This window comes from Dreissena polymorpha, chromosome 6, assembly GCF_020536995.1.
Source record: "Dreissena polymorpha isolate Duluth1 chromosome 6, UMN_Dpol_1.0, whole genome shotgun sequence".
NCBI classification, from domain to species: Eukaryota; Metazoa; Mollusca; class Bivalvia; order Myida; family Dreissenidae; genus Dreissena; species Dreissena polymorpha.
In genome coordinates, this window is record NC_068360.1 from 19227037 (window position 1) to 19245626 (window position 18590).

General features: G+C 35.4%; 1 protein-coding gene across 5 annotated transcripts in view; it reads left to right on the forward strand.

Annotated features, from left to right (window-relative positions):
* The window catches only part of LOC127834035 (intraflagellar transport protein 80 homolog), a 101332-nt gene that overhangs the window by 2345 nt on the left and 80397 nt on the right, over window positions 1-18590 (forward strand). For 4 of the 5 annotated variants that reach the window (XM_052359596.1, XM_052359595.1, XM_052359594.1 and 1 more), the window contains exons 2-11: window positions 3356-3582; window positions 4177-4356; window positions 6676-6875; window positions 8046-8183; window positions 9261-9385; window positions 9905-10078; window positions 11132-11152; window positions 12072-12146; window positions 14568-14731; window positions 17034-17098. In XM_052359596.1, coding sequence (XP_052215556.1) covers window positions 3356-3582; window positions 4177-4356; window positions 6676-6875; window positions 8046-8183; window positions 9261-9385; window positions 9905-10078; window positions 11132-11152; window positions 12072-12146; window positions 14568-14731; window positions 17034-17098 — 1369 coding nt within the window. The remainder of the gene's footprint in view (window positions 1-3355; window positions 3583-4176; window positions 4357-6675; window positions 6876-8045; window positions 8184-9260; window positions 9386-9904; window positions 10079-11131; window positions 11153-12071; window positions 12147-14567; window positions 14732-17033; window positions 17099-18590) is intronic. The other variant, XM_052359597.1, reaches the window with a different exon arrangement.

Below are 18590 nucleotides of genomic sequence, written 5' to 3' on the forward strand. Positions count from 1 at the left end.
ATTAGAGTGATTCTTTTGATGCTGAAGATTATTATACTGCTGCAGACTATGGTGTATTTATGCTGATAATTGTAATGATGATGATTTAAATGCTGATGTTTCTTATGCTGATTATTATGATGATGATAACTTTGATGATCATTATTATTATGCTGATGATTGTGACTCTTATGATGAATGATGATGATTACTATTTATATGATGATTATTATGATGATGTAATTGCATTATTAATAAAATAAACAACTTGTGTGCAGTAAATCATGTAGTATGTAATTTGGTTAAATTAATGTATTGTGTTGTTAAGACGTATATAATGTATTCCTTATTGTTATAACGATTAATTCAAATAAAAAATGGGGCCGAAAAAGCCTGGTACCTGGGCCGAAAGAGCCTGAAATTGGGGCCGAAAGAGCCTGAAAAAACCGGGGCCGAAAGAGCTTGGGGCCGAAAGAGCCGACAACCTCCAATATCAGCTAAAAGTCATCAAAAACATAACTTAAGTTTATGAAACCAACACATTCTAATGGGACCTTGATTGTCAGGCTCCTCCAAATAGATATTATCATTTGGATTCTGTGCTATTTTATTGTTTGGAACTAACTCCACACTGCATACAGTCAAGTTACCATTACCGGATCATTACCCATAGCGGATCACTTTGATGTTCAAGACTGCGTATCGGGATAAATAGTTGACATTTTAAGATGATATTGTGCACACAGCATCTTTAAGGCCTGTTCTTTAAAACGCATTGATTGAGTCGTAATCGGGGCTACTCTTTGTCAAACATTTCGGTATGTTTTGCTGATATGTATAGACGACTGTGTTTAATTCTGTCTCATTTCCAAATCGAGGTTGAACATTTATCGCGGCCACATGCTATAACTCTGTTTAAAAGTTAGAAGTTTACGCATTAATTTAAAGGCTATTTAGTAGTCTTTTTGCCTGCAAAAGTCCATTTCAATTTTGATTCGTTTTTAAGATTTTGCAACACCTTAAATGAAATGAATTAGAGCAATATCAAGCATGATAATAGGCATATTGATAATAATATATTATTAAAATATATGCAAATCTTGTTGATTCTTACAATAAATGATCTCAATCTTAATGTTTTATTTATGTTCCATGTTCAATATCAATGATTAGATTTGATTCAAACAATTAACATGGTTTATAAGATGCCAATATCTTTTTGATCTTTTAAGGATTTTCAACAGATAATTCACACAAGAACACCATGCGTAAAGTGTAGAAAACAATTAATAACAAAAAAAATGAATATAATTGGAAATGTAACTTGGTCATTGTAAACAACACACTTCGTGTTTCGACAGCTCAAGTAGCGTGTTAGATGCCCCCTGAGTGGTTTCGATCACGTGATCCGTTATGGCTACAACTGATCCGTTAATGCATGAATTCTGCTGCATCAAAAAGGTATCGCAAATACATTTTGCCTGCATTTAAAAATAGGAGTATGTGCTGAATAAGTAAGCAAAGGTAATATTTTAATCAAACTGGTGTAAAAGAAGTCTCAAAACATTTATTGCTTTTCACCAGAATAAATTACACTTCTTATCCGGTAATGGTAACTTGACTGTATGAACAATTTATGCAGATTGCTTGCAGCAAAGCAATTTAACCTGAACTTTTTCTGACCAAACCTCAAATTATAAATGACAACTTGTGAGCAATAATCTTCACGAGTTGTGCCATTGAATTTTAATTCTTTTTCGTAGCATCAATATTTTTTACAATTTAAAAAGATGTGTCCTAGCTGTGGATGCAACAGTTTGAAACAAAAGTGATTGTAAGAAGTCAATGGGTCCTTGACCTTCAAGTCATATTTATTTTTACACAATAAACACTATAACAGCAAACTTTGACCTATAATGAGAATATTTGTCTGATTAGAATCCATTTTGTTTTTGTGATTGTGTTATTTTGTGTTATTTTAGTGTATTCAACACTCACAAAACACAGGGATGAAAATACCCTGTTGTAGAAAAAAAATACACACTTATCATGCAAATTTCAGCATTAAACAAGTTTCATAAAGAGTATACACATTACAAAGTGCATTGCCAGTAGGACAGACTTTGTTAAATTTGAACATTATTCAGTGACTTTTTTTGCTTTTATTTATTACAGCCTGTGCCATTTGAATTGGGAAAATTAGCATGATAATCCATGAAATTGGGAAAAATTGTGCGGTAAACCATGAAATTGAGAAAAATTTAAGCATTATAAATATGATTATAAGTAACAGAATAAAAAAGTTTTTAAGTGCATGTTCAGGGGTTTTTCTAGCCAATTTAGGAAAAGGAGTCTGGTCAAATTGGGATTGTTTTAATTGATAAAAAGTGGCAAATTTGGAATTTTTTTAACATAAAAACAAAAAGGACTAAATTAAAGTTATATATTTAAATATTTTGTAGGATGTTAAAATAAAAAGTTGAGATCTAGAGTTAAGAAATCATAAGTCAAAAGAGACTTAAAAAAAAAAAAAATTCTTGGGGGGGAAATTGGGCTTTTTTTGGGAAATTTTGGCCAGCTTTTTGGGGAAAAATGTTGATTTTTGCAATTGGGAAGCAGCCGAAAATCGGCAGTAATTTTTAGCAAAAAAAAAATCACTGATATTTGTTACAAAAATGACTTTGAAATATATGGAGTACATTTCATGTTCATTTTTGTATTGTATTTTTTAAGTTGATGTTCATACTGATTGCTAAAAAAACCTATTAAATGAGTGGTTAAATATATGCAAGTAGTAACTTCATTTATTATGCTCCCCCAAAATTTATTTTGGGGGGAGCATATAGTCGCCACTTCGTCTGGCCTTGTTAACGTCTGTCTGTCTGTCCTTCTGTGCACAATTTTGTCCGGGCTATTTCTCAGAAACTAATGACCGAAATTCAATGAAACATTATGGGAAGCTTCACTACCAAGAGGAGATGTGCATATGATCAGCGGGTTCTGGTTGGATGATTTTTCACAGAGTTATGGCCCTTTGAAATTTTCTATAAAAAAATTATTGTCCCCCCAACTACTGTGCCCTCAAGACGTTTCCTTTTATCTGAATATATAGTGCATATTGTGACAAAAAAAAACTTTGGGGAGCATCACCCATCTCCGACCTCCGACGGTTTCTTGTTCAATATAATCAGAATGAAGACTAAAAGTATCGGTAAGAACGACCAGTCATTATGGTTCATAGTGATTTGGGTCGCCTTTTGGGTTATTTAAAAAAAACATACTGGGATTGCATTAACTTATTTGTAAAAATTCCAACAATATCATAGCATATGAACATTATTGATAGCCACATGAAGCAGTTTCCTTAACCCTGTCCACATACAGAGTTAGTCAGCTGTGTAGGCTGGACTACACCGGAGGAGTTGTATTCCGGGGCAGATGACCACCTTATCTTGAGATGGAACCTCGTCAACAACGAGACTGCCTCTCTGGTCAAACTGCCTGATGACGTGTTTCCAACAGATATGCACTGGTTCCCAAAGGCTGCTACTGGTGGAGGGAAGAAAACTGGATCCGACCTGTTCTCCTTGACTTCTACAGATGGTTGGTATTCAATTCAAATTACTGTGACACTAGTTTTATTTTCAATTCGCCAGATAATTTACTGAGAAATATGCACAATTTTTGCTGTTCCAAGACTTGATGCACTTTATTTGTGTGTTACCGGGGTTTATTTTTCTGGCATAGGCATATTTTAATTCTCAGACTGTTGACTACATGTACTTTAGTGTTTCTATGTTATCATAATAAATAAGAAGTGCACAATGACTACTACAGACTAAAACAAATATGGATTTTTTTTTTATTACAAAAATTACAAATGTCTTCACCACTGACCCACCCATACCTGATACGAATGCTACATTTAGCATGTATTACAGAACTTTACCATGTTGAGCCCGCAACCATGAATAACATTCAACTGGTTTGTAATGCTTAATAAGATACAATAAAGATTTGAGGACAAGAAAACTAGCAAATCTGACCAAAAGTTAGCAATAAGGATAGCATTATATCATTGTATATTGCACACTTATTTTTTTAATTGAAAATTTGATGTAAAAAAACTGCTTATAATACACAGTAACCTACAGTAATGTTGGTCACTTGCAATATATTAACCATGTCCCATATCAGGCAAGTTCCACATCATTGGCAAGACTGGCCGCGTGGAGAAGAGTGTGGAGGCCCACAAGGGGGCGGTGCTCTCCGGGAGGTGGAGCTATGATGGCTCCGCCCTCCTCACAGCAGGGGAAGACGGACAGGTGAAAATCTGGTCCAGGAGCGGCATGCTGCGGTCTACACTCACACAGAACAGTGAGTAATGTGTGTTTATGGGTGGTCCTTGATGAGATATTTGAAAAAAGTGAGTAAATCTGTACAAACCTTTTGACAAAATAACAAGATAAGAGTGGCCCTCCATAATCCCTACTAGTCTGCACACTGCAATAATTAATACAGATGAACTATTCTGTTAGTCTGTACACTACAATAATCAATAGAGATGACCCAAACTTCATATCTGTAAACTGCAATAATTAAAACAGATTATTAATAAAGATGACCTATACATTACTTTTAGTCGGTACACGTCAATAATTAAAGAAGGTGACCTATATTATTACTGTTAGTCTGTACACTTCAATAATCAGGGTTTTCCCCAGGCCATTTAAGCGCCCCTTGCCGGGGCGCTTGAATTTAGTAATCAGATTCCCCGGGGCGCTTGAACTTTTCCGACCTGTGTGTTTTTTAGTGAAAAAAAGTTGAGATTGTAAAAAAACCCAAAGGTTTCTCTATCAGTGTATCAATATTCACTGTTTTAAAAGAGCACACGGTACCTACTTTCACAAGTAATCGCCATAAACACCACATGGGGTAATGGATAATCCACTGATAAGAGAATAGCATGACGCGCGTATAGATTTTTCTAGCCACATTACATAGTCATTTAAATGCTGACTAGGATGTATCAGGTAACTTTCCAGTCGTCAAACTGTGATGTTCATCGTCCAATCGGTTACGCGAATGCTTATGAGGGCGGGGTTAACTATCGACCATTATTTTTGATTGACGTCGGGCACGATGTAAAAGTTTATCGCAGCTTGATTAGCAAGAATTTGTACCATTTACGTAATAAAAAAGTACGTAATAAAAAAAGTACATTAAAGACGGTTTCGGGCATCATCATCACACCTTTTTACTGTCAACAAGTGTTACCTATGACTCTTGTAATTAATACAAGAAATTAACTGAAAGAGGTAAAGAAATAATTACTTATAGCGAGTAAGTTGTGCAAATAACTCCCCGTATACAATTATGCGATAACAATTTAATTCCAGTACATGTTTATTTCATCATGTCCATTTATAACATTTTTCTGGCATTTATTCGACGTGTAATGCGTTAACAAATTTTCGTTGAATTAATTGCGCACACTAGTAAATTTTTCGTCCGATATTTGATACTTAGAAGACCGATGATGGCAATCGGCCTTAATCCTCGTGAATTTCATGCATAATTCCGTCAAAACATTTATTCGACTTAAGTGTTTAAACAAATTATCGTTAAATTCATAACGCAACTGTTAATATTTATTAAAATCTCAAATGGGAATAATTAAATTTGTCATCCGAAACCCTTTCCCGTATGTCGACTTTAACGCGTTTTTAATCCGAAACACACTTCCGAATGTCAATGTTACCGCAACGATAAAATATTCTTGCTTCAAATAAGTAGTGCAAATTTATTTTGTGTCGAATCTTTTTCTCAATTGAAAAGAGCGCGAAAATTATGCAGCATGTACAACGTCGCGTGTATTGTTTTAACAAGCACACAACACGTCAGAGGATTGACGCATGTTCAGAGGCAATATTTCATCAAATCTATAAACAGTCACTTAAAATTTATTTGATACTATAGAAAAATTGCAAGGTTTGTTCAAAAGAAATAATTGAGAGCTTTTATCGTAAACATTTACCAGAAAGTGATTTATAAAAACGGAATAAACGGTATTATCGGATAATAAATAGAAACTTGAATAGTAGTAAGTATGCAGTAATAGAGTCGGGTTAAAACGGATGTATTGGAGAATTGTTCGAGTCAGGATTTTACTGTCAGTACGGGAAAGTTTTAAACAATTTAAAAAAGTATATATATTTTTAAATGACAGTGTTTTTTTTTTAAGAGTCATAGCGCACCAAATGACGTCTTTCGACGCTGTTTTTCTTTGAGTTAAAACGCACCACAGAGCGTTAATTGACACGTTGAATTAAAAAAATCAACGTCGGGAGGGGACACCCCTCCCGAACCACCCCTATCAGCCCCGGGGCGCCTGACAAAAATCCTGTGGAAAGCACTGATAATTAAGTTGTCCTATACTATTAGTCTTTACTCTGCAATAATAAATGACGTGAAATATGATATTAGCCTGTATACTGCAATAATTAATGAAGATGACCCATACAAGAAGGTTGCTAAATAAAGATGACCTATACTTAATCTTCAGCAAATGAAACACCAAATAATACTTCCACCCCTCCCTCACACACATTAAGCCGCCCTCCAACAAACCTGCCCTCCAAAAAAATAATTAGAACAAACAAATCTACTAACATCATTAAACTCTTGTGTACCCAGGCACAGCTGTGTACGGTGTGGCGTGGGGACCTGACTCAGACCAGGTGCTCTTCACCAACGGACGCCAGCTGGTGATCAAGTCCCTGCAGGCCAATGCCAAGCCAACCATGTGGAAGGCACACGAGGGGGTCATACTGCAGGTTGACTGGAACCCTGTCAACAGCCTCATACTGTCTGGGGCGGAGGATTGCAGATACAAGGTGAGTTTCAGCAAAACCCTTTTTTTACCACTTAATTCCGGAAGATTTTCATAAGCCAATTTTACTTTATATAACAGAAATTCACCTTATTTTGGGCTATTTGATCTGTTTTTATCGCTAATAAATGTATGAATCAAAATGCGATTTAGAGGTTATGATCAGAATCAAGATTTGACAATGGAAATATTACATCCACTGCGACTTTTATTTACTGCATACTGTTACACACATAATAATCAAAGCAGTATATGATTTAAAACATCAATATAGTGTAATCACTAGGCTTCTAAACATGCTCATGTTACAAAAAAAAGAACCCTGACTGGTCTGAAAATTTGGTTTCCCAATTGGGCTAGTATTCCACCAGAGTTAAAAAAGCAAAGAAAAATGGCTTGTGCATACAGCAAAAAAACAGAACAGCCTGCGAGTAACTCGCAGTCTGTTCAGGTTTTATGCTGTTTGCTGCTCATAGGTATCTAAGGGTTGGGAATGAAGCCTTTAAAACTTGAATCTAGTTAGAAAGGTTTTAGATTGAACTTAAATTTCTGAGGGAAAACAAAAGCGTAAAAATACGTATCTAAGTGGTAAAGGGTTAAAGTGGAAAGGGCGAGTGGGGATGGAGTGCTGTAATAAATCCAGCAATAAAGGGATATGATCTTAAATCCAGCAATAAAGGGATATGATCTTAAATCCAGCAATAAAGGGATATGATCTTAAATCCAGCTATAAAGGGATACGATTTTAACCCTTTACCACTCAGATAGGCTCTGTACTAGATTCAAGTCTTAAAGCCTTTATTTCAAACTTCAAGGTACTGATAAGCAGCAAAAAGCATATGATCTGAACAGACTGCGAGTTACAAGCAGGCTGTTTCTGGTTTTATGCTGGTTGCATGTAGCCATTTTCACTTTGCTTCTTAGCAGGAAAGAGTTAACACTTTGCATGCTGGGAAATTTGTCGTCTGCTAAAATGTCGTCTGCTGAATTTCTAAAATTAGCATTTTCTTTTATTTTTTTCAAAGAACACTATAAGAATAGCAAACAGTTTGGATCCTGATGAGACGCCACGTTCTGTGGCGTCTCAACTGGATCCAAACTGTTTGCAAATGCCTTCAAAATCCGGTTCCAGCACTGAAAGAGTTAACCAAGTACAAATCATGTTGTACTCCAGGTGTGGGACACGTACAGTCGTCTGATGTACTCCAGCTCGGCCCATGACTACCCCATCACCTCAGTAGCCTGGACACCTGACGGAGAGCTGTTTGCTATTGGCTCCTTCAACACACTGAGGCTGTGTGATAAGGCTGGGGTAGGTGTCAAACAATGTTCCTCATAGCTGTTCGTATAAGTCTCTTAGCTGTACTTACTTATAAGTCATAATCCTTGAAATGTATTTGAATGTCCATGTGATTGAATTTAGTCATGTTTGAATCCAAATGTGTTTGTTGTTATAAATTGTCCTATGCTTCATTTTTATCAGTTATTTTTTTTATAGCAGGTTAAGGGTAAAATATATTAATTAAACTCAGTAAAAAAAACATTAATAACATAACATTTAATTGTGTTGTTTATATTTGTTAATGTTTAAGATATTCCAAAACTTGCAAATGTGAGTTGTTTCGGATTTATGATGATTGCCATGGTGTATTAATGACAACTCATCGTCGCAATATATATGCATTGAACTTATTTATAATGTGGTCTGTTATAATAATGCAAAGTTGTGCCTTACATTGGAGTTACAATGGTTATCTATTGTATTATGACCACATTTAAGTAAGGACTAGTGTAATTTCAGTTTTTAATAATAAAACAAAGAATAAATGCATTGTATCACACCCATGACTATGATTTTAAAGCAGTTACAAAATGATAACTATTTTTTTGAAGTGGCAAAAAAATATTAAAATGGTGAAAATGGGTGGGGAATGAAATTTTTAACCCAGCGAGAGCCCTGAATTAGAAACTATATTTGAGTCTAACTGCTTAAATTGTTCTCCTCAGCTTTGTTCCATGTAAAACTACCGGGTTTAACTTAAGTTTGATAATTAAAGTGGTACTGTTCATTTACTTTATAATGGAACTAGAGGTTTATATTTGACTAGATGTCACTTTTAATAGCATAACTTTGGGGTTACATTGGACCAAATGGCATACTCTGTAACAGAACCATGCGGTTACATCTGACTATGTGTCATACTTTATAATAGAACTACAGGATTACATGCAACCATTTGTCATACTTTATTACAAAACTATGAGGATATACCTGAGAAGGTTTCTTGCACAGATCTACTGGCTTGCATCTGAGTATGTGTTAAACTCAGTAACAAAACTGACTTGGAAACATCTATCTTGGTGTGATTCTCTCTGCATGCTGTTTCAGTGGTCATACGCTCTAGAGAAGCCCAACACAGGCAGCGTATTCAAGCTGAGCTGGTCCAGCGATGGTACGCAGGTGGCAGGAGCATGTGGCAACGGACAGGTTCTTATTGGTCACATCTTGGAGAGGTACATTCTCAACCAATCAACATCTGATGTCTGTTGATTTAATTTGAGTCCAAATAAGATTTAGCATTTACACGGGAACGTGGTCCTTATTAACCCTTTTATTCATAAAATGCATAATGGATAAATGTGTTTCTTCAATTTTTCATTGATTTTATCAATGAATGTAAGACACATATTTAAAGATGTATATTTTTTTTGTTAACTTTTTACTATTAATGTACTTGACTGTTTCAAAATTGATGTCTGCCTCTTGAATTTTTTCAGAAATTATGTTGCATTTAATTTATATTGGTTAGTCTTTGTCTAGAGCCATTGATAAAACAATAATTAGTTGCAAAATTCTAGTTCTGTGTTAATGGCAAAGAAAGATTGAATTTCATCATGTGTGTATACAATAATTGTGGTGAAAGCATTTTCTTCCAAAGCAGGTAGTTTTGCTTGTGATACATAATACATCTTCAGAGGTTAAATTGTGTGGACCTTATTCAAACCCCTAAAACATTGTGCATGCAATTTTAGGCGACTAGAGTGGAGCAACTTTGAGGCAACAGTTACAGAGAGTAAGAAGATTGTGGTCAGAAATGTGCTCAATGACAGCTACGATAAGCTGGACTTCCGAGACAGAGTGATCAAAGCGAGCCTAGCCTTTGGACACCTTGTAGTGGCCACATCCTCTCAGTGCTACATCTACAGGTAGGGATCTTTTTTTTTTGTTTATTGTTTTTGCCCTGTCTGTTGGTTGGTGTGTTTGTTTGCCCCAACTTTAACATTTTGCTATAACTTTGACAATATTGAAGATATCAACTTCATATTTGGCATGCATGTGTATCTCATGGAGCTGCACATTTTGAGTGGTGAAAGGTCAAGGTCATCCTTCAATAGTGAGGGACATATTGTTTTTGCCCTGTCTGTTGGTTGATGTGTTTGTTTGCCCCAACTTGAACATTTTGCTATAACTTTGACAATATTGAAGATAGCAACTTCATATTTGGCATGCATGTGTTTCTCATGGAGCTGCACATTTTGAGTGGTGAAAGGTCAAGGTCTTCCTTCAAGGTCAAAGGTCAAATATATAGCTTCAAAGCAGCGCAGAAGGTGACATAGTGTTTCCGACAAACACATATCTTGTTTGGTTTTGTGTTTAACAAATACAGCTCTTCTTCTAATTGTAACACCTTGACAGTGTTAGGTTGGTGTTTTAATGTGTTTAGCCATAGGCATACTCTACTGCTTATGTAGTTTATTTCAATGGAACTAAGGAAGATTAGATAAGGCACTTACATTTAGTCACTTTATATTATTACAGATCTTTTCCAGAGCAGCTATTTCAGCATTTAAATATAGTACATGTGAAACTGCAAACACTACCTACACTTCTGTAATTTAACCCTTTGCATGCTGGGAAATTTTTAGTCTGCTAAAATGTCGTCTGCTAAATTAAAAAAATTAGCATTTTCTTCATTTTTTTTCAAAGAATACTATCAGAATAGCAAACAGTTTGGATCCTGATGAGACGCCACATTCTGTGGCGTCTCATCTGGATCCAAACTGTTTGCAAAGGCCTTCAAAATTCGGTTCCCGCACTGAAAGGGTTAATATATATGATTTCTGCGCTTAAAACAATTACTATGTCAAATAGCAATACTGGAATTAGCTTAAATTTAAAATAGTGGTTCATAGTTATTTCTCTTTTTACTTTAAACTAGAATATGAACTTATATTCACTAACACTATGGTTTCTTTTAGTTGGGGAAATTTTCTGCAATGGTAATGGACATTACTTACCAAAATATTGAAAAAACACTTACAAAATTAAGAAAACTTATCATGATAAAACATCTCTTTTTACTTCTATTTATCTATTATCGCAATAACAACAAAAAGCAACAACATGATAAACCAAAACATGGTTCACAAATTAGCGTTTTTTTAGGTTTTCATTTTTGGTATGTGTTTTACATTTGAAAGGTTTTGGTCAGTAAAGAGGAGTTTCATTTCTCAGTTTATTAAAATCTATGTTTATAGTTTTTCTAGTGATTTGTTTTTGCTGTTTCAAAGGCCAGAACAGTTCATTGTTTATAGTTAATTTGAACAAGGCATGTACAGAGTGTTTCATTGACAAAGACAAACTTCAGTATTTAAATTGCTTATAACTTATACTTACTAAAACATATTTAGAGATAATTTATTTTTGCTTTTCTGTTATCACACTGTCTGAGAAAATTGAAGAGTTTATTTGCATGCTGATGCCTCTCAAATAATAATGCGTAAATCATTGATACATGTTTTCTAACCTCGCATCAAAAGTATGCTTTAAATTGGCACCAGCTGTTAAATATTAAATGCATTTCTTACTCTGAAACAGTTTTCAATAAAATAATACCGGTAATCATTTTTTTAGTTAATTCATTAGAACTGATTTTCAAGTACATTTACTAGAACTAATGCTTTTTTTAACTGCATTGAATTATATTTAGTTAACAGTTTATCTCGGGCTTCAAAAACATATCAAATTGTATTGGCTTTTGTTCAGAATACCAGTAAGCCTTGTGCACAATTTAAATGCTATCCTATTCCCAGTTGCAAAAACATCAACTGTCTGATTGGTCTGTCTTCAACCAATGGTCTGAAGGACAAAAAATACATTTTAGCCATAAATACAATTAAAATGCTATCCTATTTTCAGTGTCAAGAACTTCAACACTCCGATGATATTTGACCTGAAGGAAGGAAATGTGTCTCTCATCATGCAGGCTGAAAAGTGAGTGTAATTTTTTTTAAATATTAAGTTCCATGTTTTGATTGTAAAAGAATCTACAGTAATTGTTCAAATGAATGAGATATTCATGTACAAAAAATAGCCTCGTTCTGGGAAAATGGGGCTTAATGAATGTGCAGGAAGTGTCCTCCCAGATTAGCCTGTGCAGTCCACACAGGCTAATCAGGGATGACACTTTCTGCTACATGGTATTTTTTGTTTTAATGAATTCTTTTCTTAGTGAAAATCCAGGGTGAAAACTGCAAATGATGGCTAATACGAGACGACATTTTTAGCTCATCTATTTTTTGAGAAAAAAAAAAGCTATTGTCATCACCTTGGCGTCGGCGTCTGCGTCAGCGTCTGCGTCGGCGTCCGGTTAAGTTTTGCGTTTAGGTCCTTTTTTTCTCCTAAAGTATCAATGCTATTGCATTCAAACTGGGTACACTTACTTACTATCATGAGGGAACTGGGCAGGCTAAGTTAGATAACTCTGACATGCATTTTGACAGAATTATGTGCCCTTTTTATACTTAGAAAATTGAAAATTTTGGTTAAGTTTTGTGTGTAGGTCCATTTTATTCCTTAAGTATGAAAGATATTGCTTTCATACTTGCAACACTTACTAACTATCATCAGGGGACTGTGCAGGCAAAGTTACATGTATGTAACTCTGACTGGCATTTTGACGGAATTAAGGGCCCTTTATACTAAGAAAATTGAAAATTTGGTTAAGTTTTGTGTTTTGGCCCACTTGACCCCTAAAGTATCATAGATATTTCTTTCATACTTGGAATACTCGCAAACTATCATGAGGGGACAGTAAAGGAAAAGTTGCATAACTCTGGTTGTCATTTTTACGGAATTATGGCCCTTTTTTGACTTAGTAACTTTGAATATATGGTAAAATTTTGTGTTTGGATCCACTTTACTTCTAAAGTATCAAGGCTATTGCTTTCAAACTTTCAAATACTTTCATGCTATCATGAGGGTACTGTACCTGGCAAGTTGAATTTTACCTTGACCTTTGAATGACCTTGACTCTCAAGGTCAAATTATTAAATTTTGCTAAAATTGCCATAACTTCTTTATTTATGATTAGATTTGATTGATACTTTGACAAAACAACTCTTACCTGACATTACCGAACCACCCCCCCCCCCCCCCCCCCCCCCCTTCAATTTTTTTTTAAAAGATCATCTAATAAATGACCACCACACCCTCACACTTGACTATACCACCCCAAACCCCCCCCCCCCCCCCCCCCCAAAAAAAAAAATAAATTAATAAATATTTTTTTAAACGTTAAAACACAAATATTTATTTTTATTATTTTATTTTTAAAATACCGTCAAACCATCCCACCAAAGAATCCCCCCCCCCCAATTTTTTTTTTGCGCATTTTTGAAAGTTAATGTAATAAATGACCACACTATACGCCCCTCTCCACTCCACCCCTCCCTCCTTTGTGATTAAAATTGAGATAGGTCCCTTCATCTTTAAAAAGAAAAATAGATGAGCAGTCTGCACCCGCAAGGTAGTGCTCTTGTTCATACATGCAATAAACCCCTGTTTTCCCACTGACACTCTTCATACATGCAATAAACCCCTGTTTTCCCACTGACACTCTTCATACATGCAATAAACCCCTGTTTTCCCACTGACACTCTTCATACATGCAATAAACCCCTGTTTTCCCACTGACACTCTTCATACATGCAATAAACCCCTGTTTTCCCACTGACACTCTTCATACATGCAATAAACCCCAGTTTTCCCACTGACACTCTTCATACATGCAATAAACCCCTGTTTTCCCACTGACACTCTTCATACATGCAATAAACCCCTGTTTTCCCACTGACACTCTTCATACATGCAATAAACCCCTGTTTCCCACTGACACTCTTCATACATGCAATAAACCCCTGTTTCCCACTGACACTCTTCATACATGCACTAAACCCCTGTTTTCCCACTGACACTCTTCATACATGCAATAAACCCCTGTTTTCCCACAGACACTATTCATACATGCAATAAACCCCTGTTTTCCCACTGACACTCTTCATACATGCAATAAACCCCTGTTTTCCCACTGACACTCTTCATACATGCAATAAACCCCTGTTTTCCCACTGACACTCTTCATACATGCAATAAACCCCTGTTTTCCCACTGACACTCTTCATACATGCAATAAACCCCTGTTTTCCCCACTGACACTCTTCATACATGCAATAAACCCCTGTTTTCCCACTGACACTCTTCATACATGCAATAAACCCGTTTTCCCAGAATGCTGCTCAAATTATTGTACGGAAATAATATATGTTGGTTTAGTTTTGGTTTGAACAGATTAATAAACATAGTGTTGGTAGAGACAGAATATTGATATGCTGTACACTGTATATTCTGTGGCAGACATTTCTTGCTGGTGGACACTGCGGGTGTCTACGTGTTCACCTACGACGGTAGACTGGCCTGCTCCCCAAAGTACCCTGGTCTCCGAGCAGACATTCTCAATGCACAGACGGTCTCCATCAGCAATGACACAGTCGCCATCAGGGATAAAGCAGATGAAAAAGGTAATTCAGGAAATATCTTTGTTATACCGCCACTAAACGAAGTTTAGGGGGGTATAAAGGAGTGAGCTTGTTGGTCTGTCTGTCAGTCGGTCGGTCCGTGTCCGCTCTCTAATTCAAGTATATTTCATCCAATCTTCACCAAACTTGGTCAGAAGTTGTATCTACATGATGTCTAGGCCACGTTTGAACATGGGCCTTGCCAGGTCAAAAACTAGGTCACAGGGTCACTTAGAGAGTTTTAAACATTCAGCATGTTGTCCCCTCTAATTCAAGTACTTTTCATCAGAGCTTCACCAAACTGGGTCAGAAGTTGTATCTAGATGATGTCTAGGCCAAGTTCGAATATGGGTCATGGCAGGTCAAAAACTAGGTCACGGGGTGACTTAGTATGTTTTAAACATTGAACATGGTGTCCACTCTCTAGTTCAAGTAGTTTTCATCCGATCTTCACTAAACTCGGTCAGAAGTTGTATCTAGATTATGTCTAGGTCAAATTCGAATATGGGTCATGCTGGGTTAAAAACTAGGTCATTGGGTCACTTAGTACGGTTTACACATTCAGCATGGTGTCTGCTCTGTAATTCAAGTAGTTTTCATCCCATCTTCACCACACTTGGTCAGAAGTTGTATCTAGATGATGTGTAAGTAAAGTTCGAACATGGGCCATGCATGGTCAAAAACCAGGTCACGGGGTCACTTAGTGCGTTTTAAACATTGAGCATGGTGTCCGCTGTTTTTTGTGAAGACAACATGCAAAATATTCTGTGTCAATGTGGCATATGGGGGTATTCGTCACATCTGTGACAAAGTTCTTGTTCTTTTAGGAATGATTGTGGGCATGTACTGATTTGAAGTTTGTTTATGCCTTGGAATCTACCTTTGAGGGTTTTAATTTTAACTGTTTATTAAGCATGTGGCAGAATGACAAAGATCACGATAGAGAAAGAAACTCTAAAAAGAAATTTCCAGTTCTTCTTTTGACTTCTTTGTATCTCTTGTATACCTTAGATTCTACATTTATGCCCCCTTAAAGTGGGAGGCAATAAGAATTGCACTTTTATGTCCATCCTTCTGTCTTTAATGTACAATGTATTGCAGGTTTGGACATACACATTTCAATCAATTTGATCAATGGGAATACTGTACACAACATTTACTTTTCCTGACCAGAAAGCAAATTCTGAACTTAAAACATAACTAATACTTTATGAGGTGTCTGTAATTTTGCAACATATAGTATTAAAAAGTGATAATTTAAAAGAAATTGTATTTGAAAATTCATTGATAAATATAGCACAACAAAAAGAGTGTTCCCTTATGTTGTGTCACAGCAAATTTATTATGGCCTCTCATGATGGTGTAGTAAAAATTGTGTGTAGGATCCTTTATAGTTTAATAGCCACTTATTGTTTATAACGATCATATTAATTTATAAAAAAAAACTGACTAAAATTTCCAAAAGTGTTGTCAGGTGTTGTTAATGAATCTATTTTAAACCTTTCCCTCTCAAAAGCATAGTAAAAATGGCTATGTGCAAACAGCATAAAACCAGAACAGCCTGCGAGTAATGTGCAGTGTGTTCAGGTTTTATGCTGTTTGTTGCTCATCAGTATCTAAGGTTGTGAAATGAAGCCTTAAAAACTTGAGTCTTGTAAGAAAGGCTTTCAATTAAAAATAACTTTCTAAGGGACTATAATTGCATCAAAATATGCATCTAAGTGGGAAATGGTTAAAACAAATTGATTTAATCAATAAATAACTGCTTTCCTTCTTTAAAGCTTTTGTTTTCAACTCCTCTTTAATGGCTTCATAGATCTTGCTCAAACTACCACATCTGGTTGACCTTAATGTGTAGATGATTGTCAGAAAGGACTTTGGGTTGTCACCATTTTTGGAAGAATTAGTTCACTTAGAATATTTTGCTAAAATGGAATATATAAACCCCCAAAATTAGTTTTCTCAACTCCTCTTTGAAGGCTTTGCCAGATTTTGCTCAAACTTTCACAGTCTATTACACTTAATGTCTGGATTATTGTAATGAAAGCCAATTTTACCATACCAGTTTTGGCAAAACTGAGCCCTTTTCTTTATGTCCACTGTAGAATATATAGTGAATTTGTCTGTTTCTGTGTCCAAACATTTGTCATGGTGGCATCAGATTCAGCGACACATTTCTAGTTTTGCATAACTAACAATTTATGGGACTATATTTATGAAATGTTGAAATCTGTTGTCAGTATATGTTACACAAATTCATGCCATATCAATCAATGTCATCAAATAAAATTGCTCTAATTTTCAGTGGTTTATGTATTTGATGCTCAAAGTGGGAAACCTCTTGGAGATGGAAAACCTATCACTCACAAGGTAAATATTATGACCAGTTTGTACCCAGTTTACCCATAAGATATTCATGATTGTGATGTTGTATTAACCCACCCATACATTTTACATTATGGTTTTGTAATCAGTCTACCCAATAAGTATAAATTGTGATTTTATTAACCAGTTTAATCATGAGGTATACATTGTGATGTTGTAACCACCCACCCTTAGAGTATACATTGAGGTTTTGTAACCAATCCACTAATAATGTATACATTATAATGTTGTGATGTGTCCATCCATATTGTATAAATTATGATGTAACCTGTTCACACATAAGTACACATTATGATGTTGTTGTAACCAGTCAACACTTAAGGTATACATTAGGATGTTGAAACCAGTCACTATGAAGGTATAAATTATCATGTTGTAACAAGTACACCCATAATTTGTACATTATGATTTTGAAACCAGTCTGTAAGTTTAACATTGTGATGTTGTAAACTGTCCACTCATTATGTCCAATATGGTATAGAAAACTATGCACAGTACTACCCAAACAGTCGTAATTTGCAGCTTTCAAAATTAAACCACACATTAAGAACTTAGAAACTTGCAGTTCCTCATGATATGGGGTTAGTAATGTGTAATTTGTATCCTTGTCCATTAAAAGTTACAAAAGTTATGCCTGCTTTTCAACTGAGACGTTCTATAACATCAAGCTATATCTTATAGCTTATGGGGCATAGGGAGGAATTGTTCGTGAGGTAATCTATTTTAAAATGGGCTAGAAAACAATTTTGATAGGTCCATACCTCTTCCAACTCGGCATAAAAAATCGAATCCTATCTGGAATTTGGGGTCTATGGTATTTGGCACTATACCTCGTGAATCAGGATACAGTTCTTTAGGGACTATGGCTATATGGTAGAAGCATAGTGCTTTTTATTAACGTGTACTACGCTGACATTTTGTGAAAATTAACAATAGTTGCTTCATCTCATGCAGGGGAACAGATTTTTGTTTGTGAAAGTTCTCAATATTGAACTATGTGTCACACCTCCAATAAAGAATGAAAAATAGAGTAATTGTTACTCTTTTAATCCATTCCATCATGGAGGCAAAGTGAAAAGGCTATGTGAAACCAGCATAAAACCAGAACAGCCTGTGAGTTACTCGCAGTCTGTTCAGGTTTTATGCTGTTTGCTGCTCAAATGAACCTTATGGTTGAAAATGAAGCATTGAAAACTTGAATCAAGTAAGAAAGGTCTTAAATTTAATTTGATATTCTAAGGAATTACATAATTGATCAATGTGCATATCTGAAAGGGAAAACTTAAAAGAGAAAACAATAATGATAGTTAACCTGTAACCAGTTGGAGTTGAGTTTCAATTCAAGGTTTCAATCTTGAACTTTGTGTCCCACTTCCAATAAAAAGAAAAAAAAACATGATTATTATTCTTTTAAAGACAAAACAATGATGCTATTTGACCTGTTACCAGTTGGAGGTGAGTGGAGTAAAGGTTTCAA